The sequence below is a fragment of the Oryzias latipes genome, chromosome 3 (assembly GCF_053564925.1).
Source record: "Oryzias latipes strain Hd-rR chromosome 3, Olatipes_Hd-rR_3.1".
NCBI lineage: Eukaryota > Metazoa > Chordata > Actinopteri > Beloniformes > Adrianichthyidae > Oryzias > Oryzias latipes.
The window spans coordinates 210,364-233,832 of NC_136239.1; the positions used below are offsets into that span (position 1 = coordinate 210,364).

The window sequence follows — 23,469 nt, forward strand, 5'->3', positions numbered from 1 at the left end:
ACTATGACCATGGACGCTCTTAAAATCTATTAAAAGAATTTTAGAATCAACCCTGAAGCTGACAGGGAGCCAGTGCAGGAATTTCAGGAGTGGTGTAATGTGCTCCCTCTTCCTAGTTTTCATTATAAGAAATGCAGCAGAGTTCTGGACTAGCTGCACACGATTTAGTGTGGTTTTCTTTACACCAGGAAGGAGGGCATTACAATAATCTATCCTTGATGTAATAAAATCATGGATTCAGATTTCAGCACTGGCTCTAGAGAGAAAGGGTCTCACTCGAGGGATATTCCTTAGATTTAGTTAGTTGATTCACATGTTGGTCAAAGCTAAGATCTGGATTATTCAAAGCTCTACCATTGGCCTTAATCAGTTGTCTTTCTAAATGCTCTCTGGTTGTAGGCTAAAAACCATTTGGTATTATTCTTCCAGTTCCTAGCTAACCAACAGTTCAAGCATAACCACCACTAAACCACATGTAAGAGTGGTTCAACCCCCTATGTGCTGTTAGACCGTGGCTGTTCTGAGTTTGTATGGGATATCCCAGAAGCCATGGTACTATCACACCTGAACAGTGGGAGTTAGCACTCCCCTGCTCTTCATCCACAGGGGCTCCAGTCAGCAATTTACAACATTAAGACCGGGAGCTCCATTCTGTCTCTGTGGTCTGTCACTTGTGCTGTCACACCTGGTTTACATAATCAGAATGTAGTTACCATGGAGACTAAAAAATGGCACCCTCCATGGAGTAAGCCAGAGCGAATGCTCAAATATATGGAAAGGATGTTTTTCAAAAGCTAATTATCACTCCACAGATCAATTTAGAACTGTTTGACATCCAATTCGATCCCATTTATGAATATGGTGAAAACAGTGTTTCCTAATTTATCACAGGGATCATGTTTGTTAGGCAGAGGAATAAAGTGAGCGGACTTGGAAAAACGATCGATAACAGTGAGTATAACAGTGTTTCCATGGGATGGTGGCAGACCAGTGACAAAGTCCAGAACAATGGGTGTTGGCAACGGGTGGAGCAAACCGGAGGGAGGAGAGTTGGATGACTTGGAACAAGCACAGATGGAACAGGCACCGATGTCCTCGCGCACACCCATAATTCAGGATGAATTTATTACATAAGTATAAAACTCACCCACTGACACCTCTTTTCTGGTGAAATGGTGACTTTCTGGTGAACTCTTTGAAGTTTAGTATCTGAAAAAGTCCAAATGAGATTTTTCAATGTTCAAGAAAATGTTTTAAATCCGGTAAATCTTCAATTACATTCTGAGCTGTCTTATGGGCTTATATACAAATAAATGTTTTCAAACATAACCTACCTAAGATGTCACTGATGGAACTGTGCAAGCCAAGAAATGATCAATAAAATCAAAAATGTCACTTCTACAAAGGTGCTATGCAGAATGTAATTTTGAATGTATAACATGAACAAAACTGTAAATAGAAATATGTAGATCATCATCATGTTTAAGCACACTGTTTTGTTTTATCTGTCTATATTAAACTCTTGTGTTTATTTTCATAGGGTTGTGTTTGAAAATAAAGAACATTTACTTGAATTGAATTTGATGCTAAATCAACTTTTTTTTTAGCTTTTAAGTGTATTATTATGTTCATTCCTCTCTGTAAACAGCCCTAAAGTGGTATCCATTCACTGAGTATTCCTCTAAAAACCTGTTACTTTGAGCACCAGCCCGTCCCAATCCACGAAAATGAGCGGTTCCTCCGGTTGTGACGTATATAAAAGAAGAACACTTGCATAATTAGTCCGTTGTTTCCTCCCTGAAAAATGTGGTTTTGTCTTCCTCTTCAGGTTCAGAGCCAGAGCGTCATGCTTCAGCTGGAGTTTGGGGACACTATCTGGCTCCGTCTCCATGGTGACCCTCGCTATGCGCTCTACAGCAACACTGGACACTACACCACCTTCAACGGTTACCTTGTCTACCCTGACATCTACAGCTACCAGACTCATAACTATCAACACCCTATTTCCCCCCTGCGGGATGATGGTCAGCTACTGGGTGAAAAAAGGGACAGAGAAGAGGCCAGCTCCAACCCAAAAGACACCTTGGAGAAAAAGGAAGAGCTGATCGGAGACGAACTGGATGAGCAAGCCCTTGCTGCTGAGGAAGATGACAGGAGATCGGCCTTCTCTGTTGGCCGCACTCAGAGCATTCTGGGACTGAACCCAGTCGGAATGCCCCAGCACCAACCAATCACTTTTGACGCAGCGTTTGTCAACATAGGAGAAGACTTCAACATCACAGAGGGGGTGTTCACCTGCCGCATTCCTGGGGCGTACTACTTCTCATTCAACGTGGGCAAGCTGCCCCAGAAGACGCTCTCTGTGAAGTTGATGAAGAACCACTTGGAGGTGCAGGCCATGATCTATGACGACAGCCACGGCGAGAAGGCCCTGCAGAGTCAGAGCCTGATGTTGGCCTTAAAGCCAGGAGACGTCGTCTGGCTCTACTCCCACCAAAGAGATGGTTTTGGAGCCTACAGCAACCATGCTAAATACATCACTTTCACAGGCTTCCTTGTTTACCCCGATATTGCCCTTAATTCCCCCACCAGCGGTCCTCCCATCAGCCAATCATATGTCAACAAAACTCCCTAACTCCAGGTTAGAGCTTTAGACTGAGTGTGACAGCAGGAGTTCTTGCTTTCTTTTTTTCTTTTTTTTGGCAGGGGGGTATCTTCTTTCTTCCTAAGACTTGAACTCCTTCAAAAAGTCAGAGATGCATGCAAACAATTCCTCAAATTCTGGCTTCCATGACTCATCCTTAAGGGAGGGTGGCTGTCCCGCATCCATGAGCTGCTGGGTGTGATGGTGTGATGGCTGTGCCAATGGAAGGCAGAGGGACCTTTTAAAGGGTCTATATCATGCTAAATCAACTTCTTTTTTAGCTTTGAAGTGTTTTATAATGGTCCGTCCTCTCCATAAACAACCCAAAAGCTGTATTTTGCTGCTGAGTATTCCTCTAAAAACCTGATCTCTGAGCACCAGCCCATGAAAACGAGTGGGTCCTCACATTATAACATCACAAAGAGAGGAACAGCCCCTTCTTGGAAGAGGTTGCACTACCAGCTCCGCCCCCAGGCAAACACACTCACACACTTTTAATAAAAACACTTTTATTTGATATGCACAATATGTACGTCCATCTTTGCAAAAGTTTGGGTGTTTGCTAGCGTAGGCGAAACACAGACACACTGCTGAGGCGGCTCTGTGTTGAAAATGTGTTCTTTAGTTTGCCAAAGATAATATATGATCATATATGGATATAGTTTACTCTAAAAAGCTTAAGAAAAGCATGATATAGACCCTTTAAAAAACAGTTAAATGCTGATATTAACACAAATACGAAGAATATATTTGTGAAATTAATATTTGCATGTAAATGTGGATTAGAATAATGAAAGCAACATGTTTTCAAAAAGATGTCACACACACAAATGACATGCTGTACATGTAAAGAAGCCTTTTACAAGCGCAAGTAAATGATCATTTAATCTGGATGGCAAGAAGCAAATGTGCAGACCGGTCCTTTTGATTATTCATATCCACGTAATTTCAGGGTTGTGAAGATGATATGTTTCTTCTTTGTGGTGAAAAAGTATTTTAAAGCTGTTCCCTTCCCAGTGGAGAAGTGTTTGTGTAAGTCTGTGTGCTTGTTGTTGCATGCATGCCAAACCCCTTTTGTGTCAGAATGTCTGAGTTTTCAGCACAGTGAGAGCAGAAGGAAAGCAAACCAAGCAGACAAAGCTTTGGAACAGACATGCCATCCATCTGATCCTGGACCACCAACCCCCCCAGCCTGCAGTGCCCTCACTGATTTCTACATCTGGCGGTCTTAAGCTCTGTGCCGTTGGTTTCATTTTGCAGAAAAAAATATGTTTGAATACTTTTCATGTTGACAATTGACACTCCTCAATCAGAAAGTTCACACAGATTTAAAAGTAAGACATTGACACAGCTCCAGGTTCACAGAGATTTAACAGTTGGTTGCTAACACCAAGATGGTCAACGCAGATCTAAAGACTTTTCAGTGAAGGTGATAACACGTGTAATAACAGGACATACACGCAGATCTAAAAGCAGGTTGACCCGCTTGGGTGCTGCAGGTTTTTGGGTTGTCCAGTCCATGGAGGGTCATAGGGTCGGAGCAGCCACATCTTAAGGGGAATTCAATTCAATTTCAATTCAATTTTATTTGTATAGCCCAAAATCACAACAACAGTCGTCTCGATGGACTTTGAAGTAAAACATGAACTCAAAAGGATCACGAATACAAAGAGTTCAATAAGAAAATACTAAAATGAACTAACAAACTGACTATGCTATACTGGCATATCTGCCCTTAGACCCCCCTTCGCGGTAAGGAAAATCTCCCAAAAAAACGGATTCCGGAAAAAACGAAGAAACCTCAGGGGGCCCACATGAAGAAGGGATCCTCCCCCAGGAAGGACAGGCGATTTACCAGAACTCTTAGATAAGAATTAATTTATCTAAATCTACAACTACATATATAAAAGTCCAGCAGACGAGCTTCATCCAGCCGTGGTTATCGGCACAGTCAAAGGCGCGAGTCGAGCCGGAGACATGAACCACATCCAGGTGTAGGAGCAGGAGCAGAGACGAGGTACTCGGTCAGGTACAGAGCAGAGACGAGCCAGAGATGAGCCAGAGGCAGGATCCACAGCCAGGGAATGCAGGCGTGTCTTGCAGTTCCCTTGAGCCCATATGGACACCTCAAGGGATTTCATGAAAATGGAATGCACCATTGTTGTGCGTGTGGTAAATGTGACATATTTGTAGGGATAATGTAATTTGCACCACAGCGAAATGCTGCACGCACAATGTGTGCAGGTTGTATGTGAGAGCCCCTAAGATGCCTGTAGGATGGCCACACAAACTGCACTCTGATTGGCTAATTTCCTAATTCCTAACAGTCAGGCTCCACCAAGGAGGAACGAAAAGGGGTGCACTCTTATTACGTGAACAGCACTAGCAGCCAATGGATTTAGTGGGGTTTAAAAAGTGAGCAATCCATACGACATGACTCACTTAGTCCTCGTGTGTTGCTGAAGCGTTTGCTACAACTTGCCCATAGAAATGTACGTGAACCTTTTTGCTCTACGTCTCACCGAGCGATCTACAACCTTGATATTACCTGCAGGCCACCCGAGTGCCACACACAGGTTTGGCTATGTTTTGCTCGTAGACGGTCCGTGTCCACTTATAGGATAGATGTGACTAAGGCTTTAAGGTTGAATCCAAACGTATTGCCTATCCCTACGGCTCCTCCCTATTGCTCCAACTGTAGGGGCATTTGGAGCTTCAGTGAAGTCCAGAGTAGTTTTTATGATGGGAAGCCGTAGCAACTCAAGGCTGGGTAACCCTCCCCTGGTAGCTGATCTGTGCGGCACCCGTGGCACAGAGGAGAAACACATTTCTTTGAGTTTAAATTTAAATGTAAGTCATGACTTTTTGTTTTTGCATGACTTTTTATAGTTATAAATCTGTTTATTGTTAACGGTGTATTTTTCCAGCGCTGGCAACTGCATGCTACCATAGATGACCGGCGACTGTTGACGATGTCATTGAGTGGCAGTAACATCCAGATGTGAAGATGCTATTTTCTCCATATCTCTCCACTTGGAGGGCTAAATGTAGGAATGGGAGTGAAATTGGATTCAGCCTAACATGGATGTAGAAGCAGGTTCTCCGCACAGATCTGAAAGTTTGATGTTATCATGCATCCAGAATCAGGATGTTCACACAGATCCGACAACAAGATCAGCACCCAAATGTGTAACAGCATCTATAGATTAGTTCAATAAAGTTCACAGTGTCTGTATTTGATTGATTGATTTCTTAGGTTTCTCCATGTCAGACACGGCTGTGTTTCTCACACACCTGATATGTTCCAATTGTTGTTTTCCATCTTCATCAGAGTCATCATCAGGTGGTGGTGATGTGAGGTATATAAAAACAGATGATTGTCACCTGTCAAACTTTGACAGGTGACTCCGCCCATTGATGTCCATTTTCTGCTGGAGGATTTTCCTCCAGGTATGAGAGAGCATGAACCCTCATCCCGGTTCATAAAAGTGTGGGCTCGCTTTCGGATCTCCACCGCCTCCACGATCCGTCTGCGGTAAGAAGAAGGAAATAAGAAATCAAGCATCTATCGAGTCATCTTCCAGCAAACGTTTAGTGGTTGCTCAATCAGCTCAGGCCAAAACATTTTCTGCTTTCCCTCTGTAACCCTTCTTCTATCCTTGGCACTTTAACATTGGGAGTTGGGTCATCTAGACCCACTAGACAGAGCTCTGAACCTTTTTTCTTCAAAGGTTTGTGATCTTCACTGGTGTCCATGATTACATGAAATCTTTCCACCTTTATCCACCTTTGTCATGGTAGGGAGAACACCTCAATGGAAGGGGGGGGGGGGGGTCATCTAAGACAGCACAAGGGTTAAAGTTGTCATCATCTCATCAGGGATGTCCAATCATACCTTCCTTTTACAATTTCTTTATTTTTTCATTTTGTAACATGTGATTTGGATTTCTGGAAGTATTTTTGTTTTTTGAAATGTTTTTCTTTACATTTGGTTTTCTGAAAACGTTTTCGTTTTAATTTCTGAAATGTGATGTTTTTTATTACTTTTTAAAATGTTGTTGTGATTGTTTGTATGTTTTTGTGTTGAGTGATTTGTTGATGTGATTTGCACTTCAGGAACATCTTACCAGCACCATGTTGAACCGTGGGCTATTTATTAATCGCATGCTGCAACCAGAACCAATAGTAACCTGATGAGCCTACAGTGTGTTTATTTTGTCTGTGTAAAATATTTGTAAAGTTTGTGAAGATGTTGGTTGTTTGTGGGTTTTGTGACATGTCTGAGGATGTTGTGAATCTAAGTCATGCAAAGTTAAAGTCCTGAAACTGTAAAAGCTTTTATGTGACAGAAAAGAAATAAAAGCGTGGAATAATGTTTCCTTCGTAATCTTTGAAATATTCAGTCATTTGTTTGTGTAAAATTAAAACATCAATAAATAAATCTAAGTTTAAACACCCACTCCAATGAAAATTGTGTTTTTGGTGTTTCTAACATGTTTTTGTGTAACTCTTCTCATGATGGAGGACATACATAAAGAAAATTAAAACTGCATTTTTGAGTTTTTCTTTCTGGCGAATCAGTTGCAGATGAAGGCATGTTGGAAAAAGATTACTAGTTATTACGTAGAACATTCAATCAGCAGGCAACAGTCTCCCTGCTTGTCTTGCATGTCCTCCTCTGAGCTGGCATGTAGCTAAAAACTGTACGCCTGGTTAGCCCTCATGTCGGTCAGCATTATTGCTTAACCATTAATGTTAGCTTGGGGTTGTGAGGGGCTTTGAGTTAGTGCTAACCAGGAGTGGTCATGACATCGATCGCGATCCGCCGGGCGCTCTTCAAGGACATGAGGCTAGATCACAGGCCAGCAAAGATAAATAACCGATAAAATAAAAAATATATTCCTAAAATATCCGTCAGCGAATCAAAATCGAGTTAAATTTCTGTCTGTCTCTACTTGCCCCACGGCACCTCGATCACCGGCAGAAGACCCCTCCGGCCCACTAGAGTGTTTATTGAGGGCCGGATCGGCCCGCGGGCCTCCACAGTTCCCGGAAGGAAAAAGGGATCCATTAGCACTTTCAAGCCTCAATGAGATACTGGATCCAGTTCCTGTCGTGTTTTCTCTCAGAAAGTACTAAATTAATGATATAATTGTATAGTTAAAGTCCCATCAGACGTCACACCCAGGTATGTGAAAACTGCTCTCTGCATTTGCCCCATCCCCTGGGGGAGCGGTGAGCTGCAGACACCATTTGGTGGTTTAACACCCCCCCCCAATCCAACCCAGAAACACGAGTGTCAAGCAGGGAGGCATTGGGTCCCAAATTCAGTCTGGTATGACTCGGCCTGAATTTGAACTCATAACCTTCTACTTAGGGCAGGTACTCTACCACACACACCGAGCTGGTTGGAATGAAACGACCAAGTCACAAATCGGTATCAATAAGTTGGCGTTAAGTGTCTTGGTTCGTTTATTCCTTTAGTTTGAAGTTTTATGTCATTTTTGACCCGTTTGTGTAGCTACAGTGATCTCTCAGAATCCATAAAGGCTAGCCCAAATTCTGTATTTCTAGATCAGCTTACAGCCCAAAAACCTTCTTAATGTTTAACCCCTCCCTCCACAACACAATTGTTAACAGATTTACGCTGGTGCGGGCCGACCAGAGCATGGCACAGAGCAGAAAGGCGGTGGATTGGCGGTGTTTGGTCATGACAGGTGTGAAACCCGAACCACATCACTGTTACAGACCAGCACTGCAGCAGGGACTTGAACTGGTGGCGGTCAGCGTTCGGCCGTTCTACCTTTCACTGGAGTTCTCCATGTGCTGGTGGTTCCTGTTTACATCCCTCCGTCGGCCGACGCTGCTGTCACTTGTGAGCGCGTGCACAGCGCCGTGTCCCAGCTGCAGACACAACACCCGCAGGCCCTGATCCTGATTTCTGGGGACTTTAACCATGCATGCACCCCCCTCTCTGCCCCCCTGCCCAACTTCACGGGGCTGGACAGTAAAACTCTGGACCTTTTCTATGCTAATGTCAAGAATGCATATACTTCTGCCCCCCTCCCCCCTTTAGGACGCTCTGATCACAACCTGGTCCATCTCTCCTCTGCTTACACTCCAGTGGTGAAACAGCAGAAACCACAGATTAAAACGGTTAAGATCTGGACTGAGGAGGTAACAGAGCGACTGAGGGACTGTTTTAGCACCACAGACTGGGACGTTCTCTGCAGTCCACATGGGGGGGACAATGACAGTCTCACACATTGCATCACTGATTGTGTTCATTTTGCCAACAAAATCAGTGCAGTGTTTCTCCAACAATAAGCCCTGGGTCACTCCTGAGCTGAAGACCCTCCTAAATGAAAAGAAGAGGGCTTTTTCTCTCTGGGGACAAGGAGGAGCTGCAGATTACAGAGGGACCTGAAATATAACATCAGGAAGTGCAAGGACTGCTACAGGAAGAAGCTGGAGCAGCGCCTGGAACAGAACAACATCCGTGATGTGTGGAGGGGTCTGAAACACATCTCAGGACATGCTGAGGCTGGAAATGGTCACCAGGTCACAGGTGACCAAGCCTGGATAAATGAACTGAAGCTGTTCTTTAACAGATTTGATTCTGCCCAGCCCCCAGTCTCCACCCACTCGGCCCCCTCTTCACACCTTTCCAGCTCAGGCGTCTCCTCCCAGCTGCAGCTGTTACCACCTCAGCACCAAGCAGTCCACTCTCCCCTTCCTCCAACTGAAGCAAAGGGACCCCCCCCCCCCTTAACAAACCAAAAACATTGCAAAACTGAGTCCAATTGTGTCTCGTTCTGAGATGCAGATGTTCATCCACGCTTTTATATCATCTCGTCTTAATTACTGAAACTCCATCTTCACATGTTTTACCCATTGTGTTATCCTAGGCACTTTAACATTGGGAGCTGGGTCATCTAGACCCCACTAGACAGAGCTCTGAACCTTTTTTCTTCAATGATTTGTGATCTTCACTGGTGTCCATGGATTACATGAAATCTTTCCACCTTTATCCACCTTGGTCATGGTAGGGAGAACATGTTAATGGAAGGGGGGGGGGTCATCTGGACCCCATGGGATAGCACAAGGGTTAAAGGCTAAAGGTGACAGGAGTCTTTGCAGCAGTGGCTCTCAGATCTGCAGACTCTGTTTTCTCTAAAAAAGCAGCTAAAAACATATTTTTAACCCTTGTGCTGTCCTAGATGACCCCACTTTTTTTCTGTTATTTCTGAATGTCGTTGTTGCTGCCACAGATAAATGAATTTCCCCATCATGGGATAAATAAAGTCATCTAATCTAATCTAATAAGGACAATAAAGAGAAACAGAATCTCAGCACCTCCCGGCTCACACTTTATCTTTATTTACAGTAATAGGTTATATGGGATAACCAGGTACAGGAAACACGAGGAGCTGTTCACTTCTTGTCAGGCGCCAAGTCTCCAGCCTCCAGTTTGGGTGCAGGTTCTTTGGGCTCTCGGTAGGCAGGAAACACCTCCCAGGGTGTGTTCAGGTCAAACTTCCTGAACTCTTGAGCAAGCTCTACTGGCTCGGCCACCACACGCTTTAACTCGTCATCGTAACGCACCTGGAGGGAGGGGGAGACACCATGCTTAAGTGACTAATGGTACAAAGGACACCTTTGGCGTTTCCTTGGGACCAGTACTCACCTCCACATATCCAGACAGGGGGAAGTCCTTCCTGAAGGGATGACCTTCGAAGCCGTAGTCAGTCAGAATGCGCCTTAGGTCGGGATGGTTGGCAAAGAACACTCCAAACATGTCCCAAACCTGCGGACCGACAGGCTCAGCACCCCCAGACCCTCTGCTGGATAAGCTGTCGAACAGAACTCACCTCTCGCTCATACCAGTTGGCCGCCACGTGGACAGAGACTGCCGAGTCCAACGGCGTCAGTTCATCTGTGTACGTCTTTACACGGACACGTGAGTTGTAGCGCAGAGAAAGCAGGTTGTAGACGATCTAAAAACCAAGAACAGACCGTCAGGTAACCTGACCTTCACAGTCAGGAAAGCGGAGCGGACGGTAGGTTCTGGTCACCAATGGCCCGAGGACATCTTCTGTCTCCAGTTTGGGTGTAGCTGTAGGTAGCTGAGTAGCTGTGGTGTGGCTGCTTCATGGCTTCAAATTGCTGTAATTACCAACTTTATTTTCTTTTGCCCTATACCAGATGTTCCGGGGTTTTCCGTTTATCAATCTGCTCCCTGCTGTCGCTGCAGCAACAAGCCCACATCTCTATCTCACACCTGACATTCCAAAGTTTTGTCCGTCACAACAAATGGTTGTTCTGATAGACTCTAGTGCTGCTGGAGGTGACCAGCTCAGTGGCCTTTTGGTACAGTGTCCGCCCTGTGACTGGAAGGTCGTGAGTTCAAATCCATACCAAAGACTCTAAAAATGGGACCCAATGCCTCCCTGCTTAACACCAGGATGGTGGAATTGGGGGTTTGAACCACCAAATGACTCCCCAGTGTGGCAGTGTCTGCAGCTAACCGCTGAGAGGAAAAACGTCAGGTGTGTGACAGCTAATGAGACTTTAAGGTGCTTCAGCAACAACTGTCAGGTGAAATCTGTAGCTTAAACATATGGACTGTTATTACAAAAATAGCATAATCTGGCTTTATTGGAATGATCTGTACGGAATTGGATTATAACAAACGTAAATGATCTTATAATTTACGTTTGAACGTTTCCTAATTCTGATAAGCTTGTGGTGATAAATCAAGCAAACAGCCTCTGGGATCAGAGAGCGACCCACAGTCTTCACGTCCTTCAGAGTTTCTACAGACCAGGACCCACATGACCCACAGTCCCTGCAGTTTTTCACTGAACCTCTTCTACAGGGACTGAAAGATTTCAAGAATTAAATGTCGCTCCCCACCAGTTTAAAATGGGATTCTTGTTCATGCATGTTACTGAAGATTAGACTGCCGTCATTCTTTATGACCTGATGGGGGTATATGGGCTGCCTGCAGAAGAAAAAGTGTCAACATTTTCATTTTTCTATGAGCATGCTGTGCGTGACAGGACGTGGTGGACGGCATTGGGTCAGTATGGGTGAAGTAGGTGAGTGGTGGTACATCGTATGGATTTTTCCCTGTTTTCAACCCCAAGACCTTGTGGAAGGGGGGTTGGAGTCCTTAACCCTTGTGCTATCCTACGCAATTTAACATTGGAAGTTGGGTCATCTAGACCCACTAGACAGTGCTCTGAACCTTTTTTCTTCAATGATTTGTGATCTTCACTGGTGTCCATGGATTACATGAAATCTATCCACCTTTATCCACCTTTGTCATGGTAGGGAGAACACGTCAATGGAAGGGGGGGGGGACATATAAGATAGCACAAGGGTTACAGCAACAGTCCCATATGCCAAAACGTCACAGTGCAGTGACCTAAATGCCAGGTTTTCATGCAGCAGCACTTTTTGGCGGGCAGCAGCAGTAACATTTTTACACGCTGTGTGGTGGCCGCTAAGGCAAAAGTTCACATTTTAACGGCAAGCGGAGGACTTTTGGACATAGCCACTGTCCTGCACATATGGAGGTGGTGGTTAGGGTTAGAGGTGACATTTATATCTGAAATAGGAAGGATGGGCCTGTTTGAGCATTTCTGTGAATGAGTGAAACTCGGGGAAGGAAATACAGAACGGTTCCCAGCCCACCGCGAGTCGATCCCATCATTCCCGTTTATGATCCGTTCGTTTTTATTTTAATTTTATTTTCTGCGCTGCACATATTTTCTTATTACCGGCTGGTGGCGCCCGGTAGACCTTGATATGGACGCCACCGTCCGGAGACTTTCACGTCTCATCCAGTCAGAGCCGCTGTGCCCGCCAGGCCGTTGCCTGATTTAGTAATGACGACATCCCCGCCTGACTGACGGCCGCCGTCTGCATTTATGATCATGCCATTGATTTTCTGAAAGATCTGGCGGCGGCAGATAATCTTGAAGACTCTGCCGATGCCTACCCATCGGGCGGTGGCCCTCGTTTCTGTGACCGGAGCTCCACTGATGCCCCTAGCACACCAGGCTCTGTCTGACTGTTAAAAATGAGTGTAGTTTGGTGTGCAGATCCTACGGGCAATTACTAGGGAAGCAACGGATCATAACGATCACGGCTGATCCCTGATCCATGTGGATCTCCTGCCACAGTTTGGCACTCACGTGTAACACGGATCCCCGCTGAGCGGGGGGGGGGGGGGATCTCCATGTCTGTGTTCATGATTTACAGACTCTCCCTGTGAGAAGCAGCAGCTGCATCTGAATGACAGAAACTTTGTGCGGTGCAGCTGGAGACTGTTGTGGTTGTTCCGTGTCCTTTTCTTCATTTAGAACAAAGAGTCCTCGGCTCAGAGACTCAATCCAGTCATGCTGGTGCAGTTCGGTTTGATGGTTCTTGCAGTGCTTTAACTGAACTTGGTTGTTATGCACAGCTTTAAAAGTTAATTAAATTTGAATGGACCTGGGAGTTACCTGAAAACGGAGGAGAAGCAGAAGCAGGTTACCTCGAAGCGGTTCTGTCGAGTGGGAATGTCCACGGCCGTCAGGTCCACCATGTTCCTGAACTGGCCGTTAGTGTGGTCCCTCAGGAAGGTCAGCACTGGGATCACGCCGTCAGGATGGATCATGACTTCCAACTCATTGAAGCAGGTCACCTGCAGGGGTACAGGGTCAAAACTTCTTAAATCTGAATATCTTGGTTCAATAAAAAAAACAAAGACTATGTTATCATCTTATGAATACGACCAGAGTCAGACCTTTTGTCTCCAGGTCCAGTGCAAAGATATTAATTCATGCATTTATCCTATCCAGCACTGATTCCTGCAAAGTTGTTCTCCATTGTCTTATAAACAAACAGAGCAGAGTACAGCTTGTGAAGAACTCAGCAATCCACCACATAACAGCAGGTTGACTGAAATGGCATCTGATCAGCTTTGGAAAGACTCTTAAGATTCTTCCAAAGTTTTATAAACGTTTTGTGAACGTCTTATGGTCTTGGGTTACCTATTTAACTGAATGACTTGTGCCTTATGCACCTGTCACCTCTCAGATCAGGTCTGCTCACAGTTGGAATGTAAAGCGCATGGACCAACCTGAACCTGCTGGACGTACTTGGGCATCATCTCTGCCACATACTCTCCAAATGCTGCAAGCTGGTTGTGCGTTACGGGGTCTTTGGCCCGGACGGTGGCTGGGGAAGGACACACGACAAAAGATGAGATCACAACAACACAGTTCTGCAACGGTTCTTCTGGGACCACAGCTTCAGAGCGCCATGAACGAGGAGTCCAGATGGATCTGAACTGTAAGACGTCGCAGCGTTGCTGGGATACTCACGGCGGGTCTCAGAGGACGAGCTCTGACGCCCAACCTGCTGCCTGAGCGGAAAGGAACTTCTGGAAGCTGAAGACAAGAAGAGACTGAATCAGGGTAAGGCTGAGGAGCAGAGGCCAACACACAAACCATGGTCTATTACAGCCAGCTTGGTGGGTTTATCGGGGGAGGGGGGGTTCTGATCACATTGTTCTATTGTGGAGGTTCTGACAGCTTTGTCATTTGTGGTTTAAGTGGTGCAGTGGAACATGCAGGATTAGGGGTGTGACGATAACTGCATCACCGCAGTGATGACGCATCACCGTACGTCACGTTTTTTTTTTTGGGTTGAAAGTTCTGCATATGGTGTGTGATTGGAACTATAATAAACACATTCATCTTTGCTGATAATTTACTTTTTCTTCGAGTCCTGGGTGTGGACAAAGCCCGCGTCCTCCAGGGACAGCCCATTATACATATTATGGGGGACTGATTTTAATTAACTGCTTGCCATGTTTTAGTATTTGTAATGTTTACAGACAATTTTAAATTAAATACACACAAACACGGGCATAAAAAACAATAGCTTAACTGAAACAGTTGGAGTTACTTAGATGTTGATAGCAAGTACGCCTACCGGTAGCTTCATTTGGTATAGGCCATATAAGCGCTCAAGAATAATAATGGCTACGAATTTAGTCTCTAAATCCAATACTGTAATATATTTGGGCACACTTTGGCTTTGAGCCAGATGACAAGGGACAGCCGGTGAATTTGGACGAGGCAATATGCCGCATTTGTCCTGTGTAGTTTCCGTCTCCAGAGGAAATAAAAAAATTTAAGATCCCATCTGTGAATAAACCATCCCGCGGCGTTTGCTGGACTTGGGAGAACCAGCAGCAGACAAACTACAACCTCAGGCCAGCAGCGACAGTTGGGAGTCTCTGAGGCCTTTGCAAGAGGAGCGAAGTACCAAAGAGGCAGTAATCGGTGACGAGCACTGACTGGCAGCGTGACTCGTTACATGGTTGAGGAAATGGTGCCATTTCGTACCGTTGAGAAGCCAGCGTTCAAAGCCATGTTACATGAATTTGACAAGTAATATGTACTTTCTGAACAAAAGTACTTTTCTCAAACAGCAATCCCTGAAAAGTATCTGTCAGCAAAGGACGGCGTGATACAGGAGTTAAAATCCGTCGATTATTTCTCAGTGACAGCTGATATGTGGTCAAGCGTAAACAATGTGCTATACATGAGCCTGACCAGACATTATCTGAGCGCCTGGAGACTGTGTTCACGCCAGAAAGCCACACAGCTGACAACCTGGCGGAAGCCCTCAGATCCTCCTTCCAAGAGTGGTCCATGGATGAGAGGAAACTGGTCTGCATTACGACGGACAATGGAGCAAATATTCTGGCTGCGGTCCGGAAGCTTGGCTGGACATGGCTAAATTGCCTTTGCCATAATCTACATTTAGCCAGAGCTGGCAGAAGAAGAAAAAGCTCCATCCAGAAACAGCAAGTCGAGCAAAAGCTGCCCCAACACGGCTTAGTTCTGGTGAGTTGTGTGCTAAACTTCAATTCTACTTTCTTTAGAAGTTTTTTTTTTTTCAGGTAACAGTCCGTGAAAATAAAAGCACTCATCCTAACGCAACTTGTTAAAACTTTGAACACTTTATTCTACATAATAAAGGGTTGCAAATGGTGACAAAACCTGCTGTATAATTCATATTAGACTCTAAAGATATAAAAAAAGAGTAAAGAAATGTGATTTTTCGGGTCGTTAAGAGTCCTTTGTCCTCAGCTGGGGGTTGGGGAGCCAGTGACTCCCTCCCCAAACTGGTCATCTCTTTCAGCTATTAACGATCCAGGTGGAACTGGTTTGGTTTGTTTGGGTTTCAAAACACTCCCGTAGATGGATGGAAGAATAAACCTGAGACCACCATTCTTATCCTTCTTGACAAAGATGGCTTCTTTCAGTCCTCGCTCAAACCATCCTTTCTCTCTGGCTAGAATTCGGACTTCACTGTCCTCGAACGAGTGGTTTGTGGCCTTCGACTCTTAACCACCCGAAACCATGTAGGCTAAGTTGACAATACCATCCAGTTTCAGGTCTGACTCCTCCCCCATGAGCGCATATATACCAGCTCTTCGACCAGCTAATTCAGAATTGACAAAGCCTCTTGGATAAGAGTTGAAACGTCTTCTAACTTTAAAAACCAAGTCCAAATGACATCCTCTAAACCTACTACAATGGAACCAACCTGGATGAATGAGAGTCTTCATAGACATGTTACATAAGTGAGTGAAAACTGTTCTAGTTTTCTTATTGCTCACCATCGTGTCGCTGTAGCAATAAGAAAAACCAAAGTTGAATAAAAAGTGTTGGAGACAGCTGTGTTTTTACACACTGATGCTGCGATGATGCTAAAGGCTACTATGCTAACGAGCTGTTCCGTTGTGGGTCCCAAAACTGTTCGGCCTGCGACTGATGATGATGTCATTCTATTTGATTGGCTGTACGTTGGTCTGATGACATGTAAGATACTGAATGGTGCGGACAAATTACGGTGCGATTGTTTAAACGCTAATACGATTCTTTATTTTGTCTGGACACGACTGGAAACACAGATTCACGTGATTGTTTACACATTTTCTCAGGACTGAATTTCTCTCTGCCTGGTCAAACACTGTTCCAAAGCCGCTCCTCTCCTCAGAGACCCGGTTCTCCATAATCCACACAGAACAGCAGGACCGACTGCGGTCCGAACCGTTCTCTGGAGCGCACACTGTCACAAAGCACCTCCCTGTCTGTGAACACGGAGCTACGAGGCTCCAGCTGCTCTGATCACAGACACGGCTCGCTCGTGTGGAGCAGCCGGTTGATTCCAACAGCCACAGATCTTTTTAAACCTCTCTATAAACACTACAAAGAATAATGTCAGACACATAAGTTGTGTCTGACAACTTAACTTAACTTTAAGTTACAAATGGAAACGTGAAATGAAAATATGTAGAGCCCGAGCAGATCTGGACCCTACGTAGTTTGTCCAAGTGGGGCTACCGTAGAGTGACGTCATCATTAGTGTCAGGCCCACGAACGGTTATTGCAGGCCAAACAGATTTGGTTCCTACACCGGTTTAAAGTCAGACAATATTTTCATGGAGCGAAATTTCAGACGTGGCGGATAAAAAAATGAATTCAGTAAAAACTGTATTTCATTAAAATAATAACAGACGCTTTGTATAAAACTTTATTAGTAGTGTCTTTGTAACATAACAGAGCCTGAAAAAAGTAGTGTTGCTCAAGAAAGTAAAAGTAGGGAGAAAATACATTGATTTAAATGAAAATTTCAATTTAAAATAACAAAATAGGAGATTTGATTTTTTGGCCATATGGCCCCGCCTGCTGGTTTTCATGGGTTGGGAGGAGTGACGTGCAGTCAGGAGAGGCAGGTGAGGCTGTGCCTCACCTGCCTCTCCTGACTGCATGGGAAGAAAAGAGAAAAAATAAATTCAATTATTATATTTAATCGGTAATTTGTGCTTTGCAGTCATTTTCCATTTAAATTTACCATTTTTGGGTGTTTTTCTTTTCAAAATCGCTGAATTTCCGCATTTGCCGTTCAGATACTAATAAGTGACGTGCGATGAGGCACCAGCCCGCTGAGCCTCACCTTGGATTGCGCAATACCGATGCAGTCAGACGGTACTGCTGTCTCTCTGTATGTCGGTTCAATCACTTGTACTATATGAGCTGAGTTTACATAATTTAGCAGATGTATATGATGTACAGTGTTTGTTTTTATAAATAACTATGTGAGGGACGTGTTTCTTGTGCTGAGCGCTAAACGCCGGCAAAAAAGCTGCTGGGTGAGGCCAGCAGTTCTTGTGCCTCAAGTTAGGGGGCGCCGGTGAGCCCTGAGATTATGACGCTAAAAAATAATAGAAGTGATAGCAAGCGGAAAGTCATTTTCTTCAGAAGGAGCGGCGTATGGATTTTATTTACAAGTAAAGGTAAGACGATAATAACGTTTGTGCTTTTTTCTATGCTGCAGTTTGTATATGAAAAAAACACACGTAGAAATGATATTTTAAACAAAACACGTTAACTGTCGTCAATTAAATGGTGAATAAGTTACTCAGTACGGATCATATGTTTGTAAATCTGACTGATGACGTCAGTGCCTCACCAGCCATTAACCTCACCGCACGTCACTGGTTGGGAGGGGCTGGTGGTCAGAAGACTACTCAGAAATGTTTGAATCGATGAATGAATTAACATTATAATACACTTAAAAGCTCAAAAAATTGATTTTCATGATATAAACATATTTAGAGGCTTAATTAATAAGTTATTTCTAGAATTTAACACTGAAGGCCTGTTCACACCGGGACGAATTTCGCCGGCGATTTTCGCCGACGTTTAACGCCTCGTGACTAAACAAAGGGCACCAATGAGAGTGTGCACACCGACGCGAAAAAACGCCACGCGTTAAAGCGTCAAAAAAAAAAAACGCCTCGGGTTCGTTTTTTTTTTTCGACGCGTCGCGTCGAAATCTACTCGACCAATGAGAATGGCGCTTTTGCACACGTGTCTGGAGATTCTGAAGTTACAGTAAAACACAACTTGGGGGCGCTCAAACACAAAACTGCCTTGCTGAGCACACATACCAGCGAAGAAGATAGACGCCAAGTAGCGTCTACACACAGCCGCGAAGAAATAATGACGGACATTCTAAAATATCCCCGAACCAAGAACCAGTTGGAGCTACTGGTGCTTGAAATATTCATGTTTTCTTTGTTTGATTCTGACAAGCGTGTAAATACTTGCTCTCTTCTTCTGAGTGAAAAGCGACTTTCAGAAGCGTAAAGTTGCGCAGCGCCACCTTGTGTACAGGAGTATTTCTGTTTTACATTAAGCGCCATCTAATGTCAGGGAATGAAATTGCATGTTCACTCCACTCATCGTCAGCGAAAATCGCCTGGGTGTGAACACAAAAAACGTGGCGAAAAACGCTGGCGAATAACGCCTGGCGAATATTCGTCCCGGTGTGTACGGGCCTTGAGCCTATGAGCTCCAGGAAACTAGCCTCATTCTAGCCTTTGGTTGCAGGAAGCTCTTTATTTTATATTGTAGACAGACAAAGAAGCTGTGAACAGAAAACAATCCATGAAATAAATGTACATAAATTATCTTTAAATAGATAGTTAATCAGAGAATAAAACAGTCAGACATCTTCTATGACGTCACACTCAGTCCAGACCAATGAGTTATATCACTAGAAGAGACATCACGTGGTTCCTCATGGGAGGAGAGCACCGCCATCTTGGTGAGGTCAAGTTACTGCTGCAGTGAATGCATTTGAACGCATTTTTTGCATAATACCAGTTCATTGTTTGTGTTTTAACTGCCAAAATCAGAGAACTGAGTCCATGAAGGAGGAAGTATATCATTTCACAGATAAGTATTATAATTTTTTTCTTTTAATGCTGCAGGGGCTTTATTAATAGAACACATGTTGACATGCATCATGCTGCAGGGCTATTATCAACATGCTGCATGATGTACGGAGAATTTGCTGTCAACATAAATCTACATTTTATTTTGCTAAACCTGTATACAGCATACTAGGCTATTATAGTAATGTAGATTTATACATTTCTGACTCAGTGACTGAACTTTTCACTATTCAGACTTAAGGAAAAAGTGGATCTTAGCAATAAAAAGAGCTAATCCAGATGGATCACTGTGGTACCAACTAGTAATACAGTCTGACTGTTCAAAACATTTTGTGGAAACACATTTTGATGAGAGGCCAGACTGTTTGCTTGAAACCCGACACCATAACATCTGTGTTACACAAATTGATCACTCACATGAATCAGTATAAATCTATTATTTTTCTTTGTTGTTGTTATTTTAGGGTAAATCTATTGTTCACTTTTGGACTTCTTTTGAATATTTATTTTATTATTACTATTGTTATTTTTATTGTTAATAATAATATTAATAGACTTATATTTTATTATTTATTGACTTATTATGTATGTATTGCTATTATTTATTGTTTGTATTGACTTACTATTGATTTATTATTATTATTATTATTGACTTATTGTTGGGTTTTTCTAAATAATTTAAATTACACGTCAAAGAGGTCTAAAACTCCTAAATGTTTACAAATAATTTTTTTTTAATTCTTTGTAATAATTTTTTTATTTGTAAGAAGTCCTGCAACAATGCCTTTTCATTAAAGTTTGAGCTTTTAAGGCTGACTGTTTCTCTTCTTTAACAACAACAAATTATGTATCTATATATATATATTATATATATAAATATTATGTATTTACATATATGTATAAATATTTATAAATTGTAAAAACATATATAGTATATAAAAGCTACTTAGACACCACTAAAAGCAATAGAAATCATTGTCATGTGGGCGTCGTCGACCTCACCAAGATGGCGTCGCGCTCCGCCACCGTCGGCCAGGCTTCTAAAGCGGGCGTGTCTCCTCTAGTGATATAACTCATTGGTCTAGACAATTCTCTCATGATGATACAGTCGATCCTGGTAATGCAACTTTCGCGCGTGCTTCTTATGGGAGTCTTTAGACATCATGGCTTAATGATAACCTGTCACTGGGAAGTTGATTGCCAACATTTAGCTTCAGTGTTCTTTAACGCAACAGAAGCAGCAGAGACGCGTCCGCATCGGAGTTGTTAGCATTAGCTATTAGCATTGGCAGGACCTCAAAGGTCAAAGACCTGCAGAGAAGAACGCGGCCCTGCTTTGCATCGACATGCGGGCTCCGGTTCACCCCCGGTCCTCCGGGACCGTCTGTGTGTGTTGCACCGCTGGTCTTCGTGTACTCACAGCTGAGGCTCCTTCCAACCCCGACCCGGACCATCCGCATAAACGTAGCCGCCATGTCTGCCGTCCTCCCCGGCTCTTCTTCGCTGAGAACGTGGCGGTCTGTCGCCCCCTGCTGGTGTGGAGGATGCTGTGCAGGCAGCCGGAGCCGCAGCATGGACTGTGTGAGGGACCAGGGGCCTCATTTATAAAACTTTGCGTAGGATTTGCGTCAGAAGTGGCGTACGGATGAAACAGAGGATGTGCGTACGCACAGAAATATTTGGAGTTATAAAACCGTGCGCACGCACATCCTACGCATCTTTCTCTTAATAAATCTGTTGTGTTCAGCTATTGTTATAGCACGTGACGCCACTAGGCGGAGCAGTGAGCAGGAGTTACGACTGAGGAAGGAGAAGAAGAAGGGAGTGTGGAGTTGAGCTGCTGCATGTTGTAGTGAGTTGAAGCTGAAAATAAAGTCCAGAAACAAGATCCGTTTTGTGGATGATTTCTGCCGCCGGCTACACAACAAATTGGCGACGAGGCGAACCTACAAGCATAGTCTGCAGTGAAAAAAGATGGCTTCAAATGTGCCGTTTCCAGACGTTTTTCTGCCGTGCCCGGGAGAACCGATTATGCCGTTCAAGACGTGGATTCGGATGTTTGAAAATTATCTTCTAGTCATCAATGCCGGTGGAGATGCATGGCCAGAGATAAGACTACTAGCCTTACTACTACACTGTCTGGGCTCCGAAGGACAGCGGATTTTCCACACATTACCAGAGACAGGTACCACGCTAGCTACAGCCATTGCCGCGCTTCGCGCGCATTTTACGCCTACAGTAAACGTGGTCGTGGAACGCCACACCTTCAGAAAGAGAGTGCAGGGTGCTCAAGAACCCATACTACATTACATTGCTGCCCTAAGAGAACTTGCTTCAACATGTGACTTTGCTAATGCGGATGATATGATTCGGGACCAGCTGGTGGAGCATGTTGCTGACCCCCGCATCAGAGAACGGCTCCTGCTTAAAACTAACTTGACGCTAGCAGATGCTATCACGTTAGCCACTCAAGCTGAGTCCGTTAATGAACAAGCTAGGTCAATGGCGGGTATCCAGCAGGCACCTGTGCAAGTTGTAACTACACAGAAATCAGCATGCAGGCGTAGACAGCCACGCCAACATTTTCCTGCAAAGCACGTACAGAAATCTAATTCTACCCCTTCTACACGCACATGCTTCCGATGTGGATCTGAGAAACACTTGGCTAACTCAAGTGAATGCCAAGCAACCAAAGCAACCTGCAGAAACTGTAACAAAAGAGGCCATTTTGCACGAGTGTGCAGATCTTTGCAGACACATACAGTTAAAGAAGTTGAATTACCAGAGTACACACTTCTGTTGGTGGACAGATCAGTCACTTCAGGTGGAATACAAGTTACAGTGAACATCAAAGTGGCTGAAAGCTCACAGTCGATGAAACTGACTGTGGATACGGGTGCTGCCGTCTCCATCTTGCCACTCTGCATATATGAGGAAAAGTTCAAGGGCGCTCCGCTTCATCAGCCCACTGTTCAACTGGTGACCTACTCCCGAACATCTATTCCAGTGATAGGCTGCATGGAGGCAATTGTGCACATACAGAACCTTGAAAAACCTGCAACATTTCACATTGTGGACTCTGGAACTGCACTCATGGGGAGAGACTTAATAGCTGCTTTCAATCTGCGCATTGAGGGCAACGCTGCATACTTGCCATCCACACATTTTCTGTCTTTACCCTCTGCTGCTCTAATGGAATGCTCTGTGTCTCAGCCAGCTGCCCCTGCAACCCTTGGATGTGCTGTTGGTTTCATACACAAGGTGAAGGTGCTGCAAACAGCTGTTCCGGTGCGTCAAAAATTGAGACGCCTTCCCTTTTCTGTGCGGTCTGCTGTGTCAGAGGAGCTGAACCGCCTCCTCTCAGCTGGTGTGATTGAGCGCATTGATGCTTCTCCCTGGGTCTCGCCAATAGTGGTCACACAAAGGAAAAATGGAAAAATCCGAATGTGTGTGGACCTGCGAGAGCCTAACAAAGCCATTGTGGTGGACAGTTTTCCTCTTCCTCACATGGAGGAATTACTCTCAGCGCTAACAGGTGCAACACTATTCTCAACCATCGATCTGGAGAGCGCATACCACCAAGTTTTGCTGCACCCTGACAGCAGGGATTTAACTGCTTTCATCACCCATGAGGGACTGTTCAGGTTCTGCAGGGTTCCTTATGGTCTTGCCTCAGCCCCATCAGCTTTTCAAAAGCTAATGGCGACAGTGCTGCATGGAGTGCCAAATGTACAGTTCTACCTCGATGACATAATATGCTACGGGCGCACAGCACATGAACATGATGCTGCCCTAGAGACAGTCCGACAGAAACTCAAAACAGCAGGCTTGCAGCTTAATGACAAGAAATGCCACTTTCGACAGACGAGCCTGAAGTTCCTGGGACATCTAGTAACCGCTGAGGGAATAAAACCAGACACGGAGCACCTGCAGGCCATCACACAGGCCCCTGCTCCATCAGATGCTGTGAGCCTTCGCTCATTCCTGGGAATGCTATCCTGGTATGGAAAAT

At 44.5% G+C, this 23,469-nt stretch overlaps 2 protein-coding genes across 4 annotated transcripts in view; one reads left to right on the plus strand and one right to left on the minus strand.

Moving 5' to 3' along the window:
- Positions 1 to 7,019, plus strand: part of c1qtnf4 (C1q and TNF related 4) — a 44,525-nt gene extending 37,506 nt beyond the window's left edge. For both annotated transcript variants that reach the window (XM_078944092.1, XM_023951148.2), the window contains exon 3: positions 1,829 to 7,019. In XM_078944092.1, coding sequence (XP_078800218.1) covers positions 1,829 to 2,635 — 807 coding nt within the window. In that variant the 3' untranslated portion in view covers positions 2,636 to 7,019. The remainder of the gene's footprint in view (positions 1 to 1,828) is intronic.
- A 2,982-nt stretch (positions 7,020 to 10,001) lies between these two features.
- On the minus strand, positions 10,002 to 21,045 carry ndufs3 (NADH:ubiquinone oxidoreductase core subunit S3). Of its 2 annotated transcripts, none has more exons than XM_023951162.2 (7): positions 20,878 to 21,045; positions 14,020 to 14,085; positions 13,776 to 13,873; positions 13,188 to 13,337; positions 10,516 to 10,641; positions 10,332 to 10,451; positions 10,002 to 10,249 (listed from the first exon to the last, which is right to left on the minus strand). In XM_023951162.2, the coding sequence occupies exons 1-7, from the start codon at positions 21,029 to 21,031 to the stop codon at positions 10,079 to 10,081; spliced, it is 885 nt and encodes a 294-aa protein (XP_023806930.1). In that variant the 5' UTR covers positions 21,032 to 21,045; the 3' UTR covers positions 10,002 to 10,078. The 2 variants fall into 2 exon arrangements, with proteins under 2 accessions (XP_023806930.1, XP_078800220.1); XM_078944094.1 differs by lacking the exon at positions 20,878 to 21,045 and adding an exon at positions 20,769 to 20,870.
- Between the last annotated feature and the right edge of the window lie 2,424 nt (positions 21,046 to 23,469).

Excerpts from the sequence above, each read along its gene's own strand:
- ndufs3 (XM_023951162.2), bottom strand. The coding sequence starts at position 21,031 with ATGCTGCGGCTCCGGCTGCCTGCACAGCATCCTCCACACCAGCAGGGG. Across the intron at positions 10,642-13,187 it reads CTCGACAGAACCGCTTCGAG|ATCGTCTACAACCTGCTTTC; the intron begins GTAACCTGCTTC and ends CTTGGTTTTTAG. Across the intron at positions 10,250-10,331 it reads CCCTGTCTGGATATGTGGAG|GTGCGTTACGATGACGAGTT; the intron begins GTGAGTACTGGT and ends CCCTCCCTCCAG.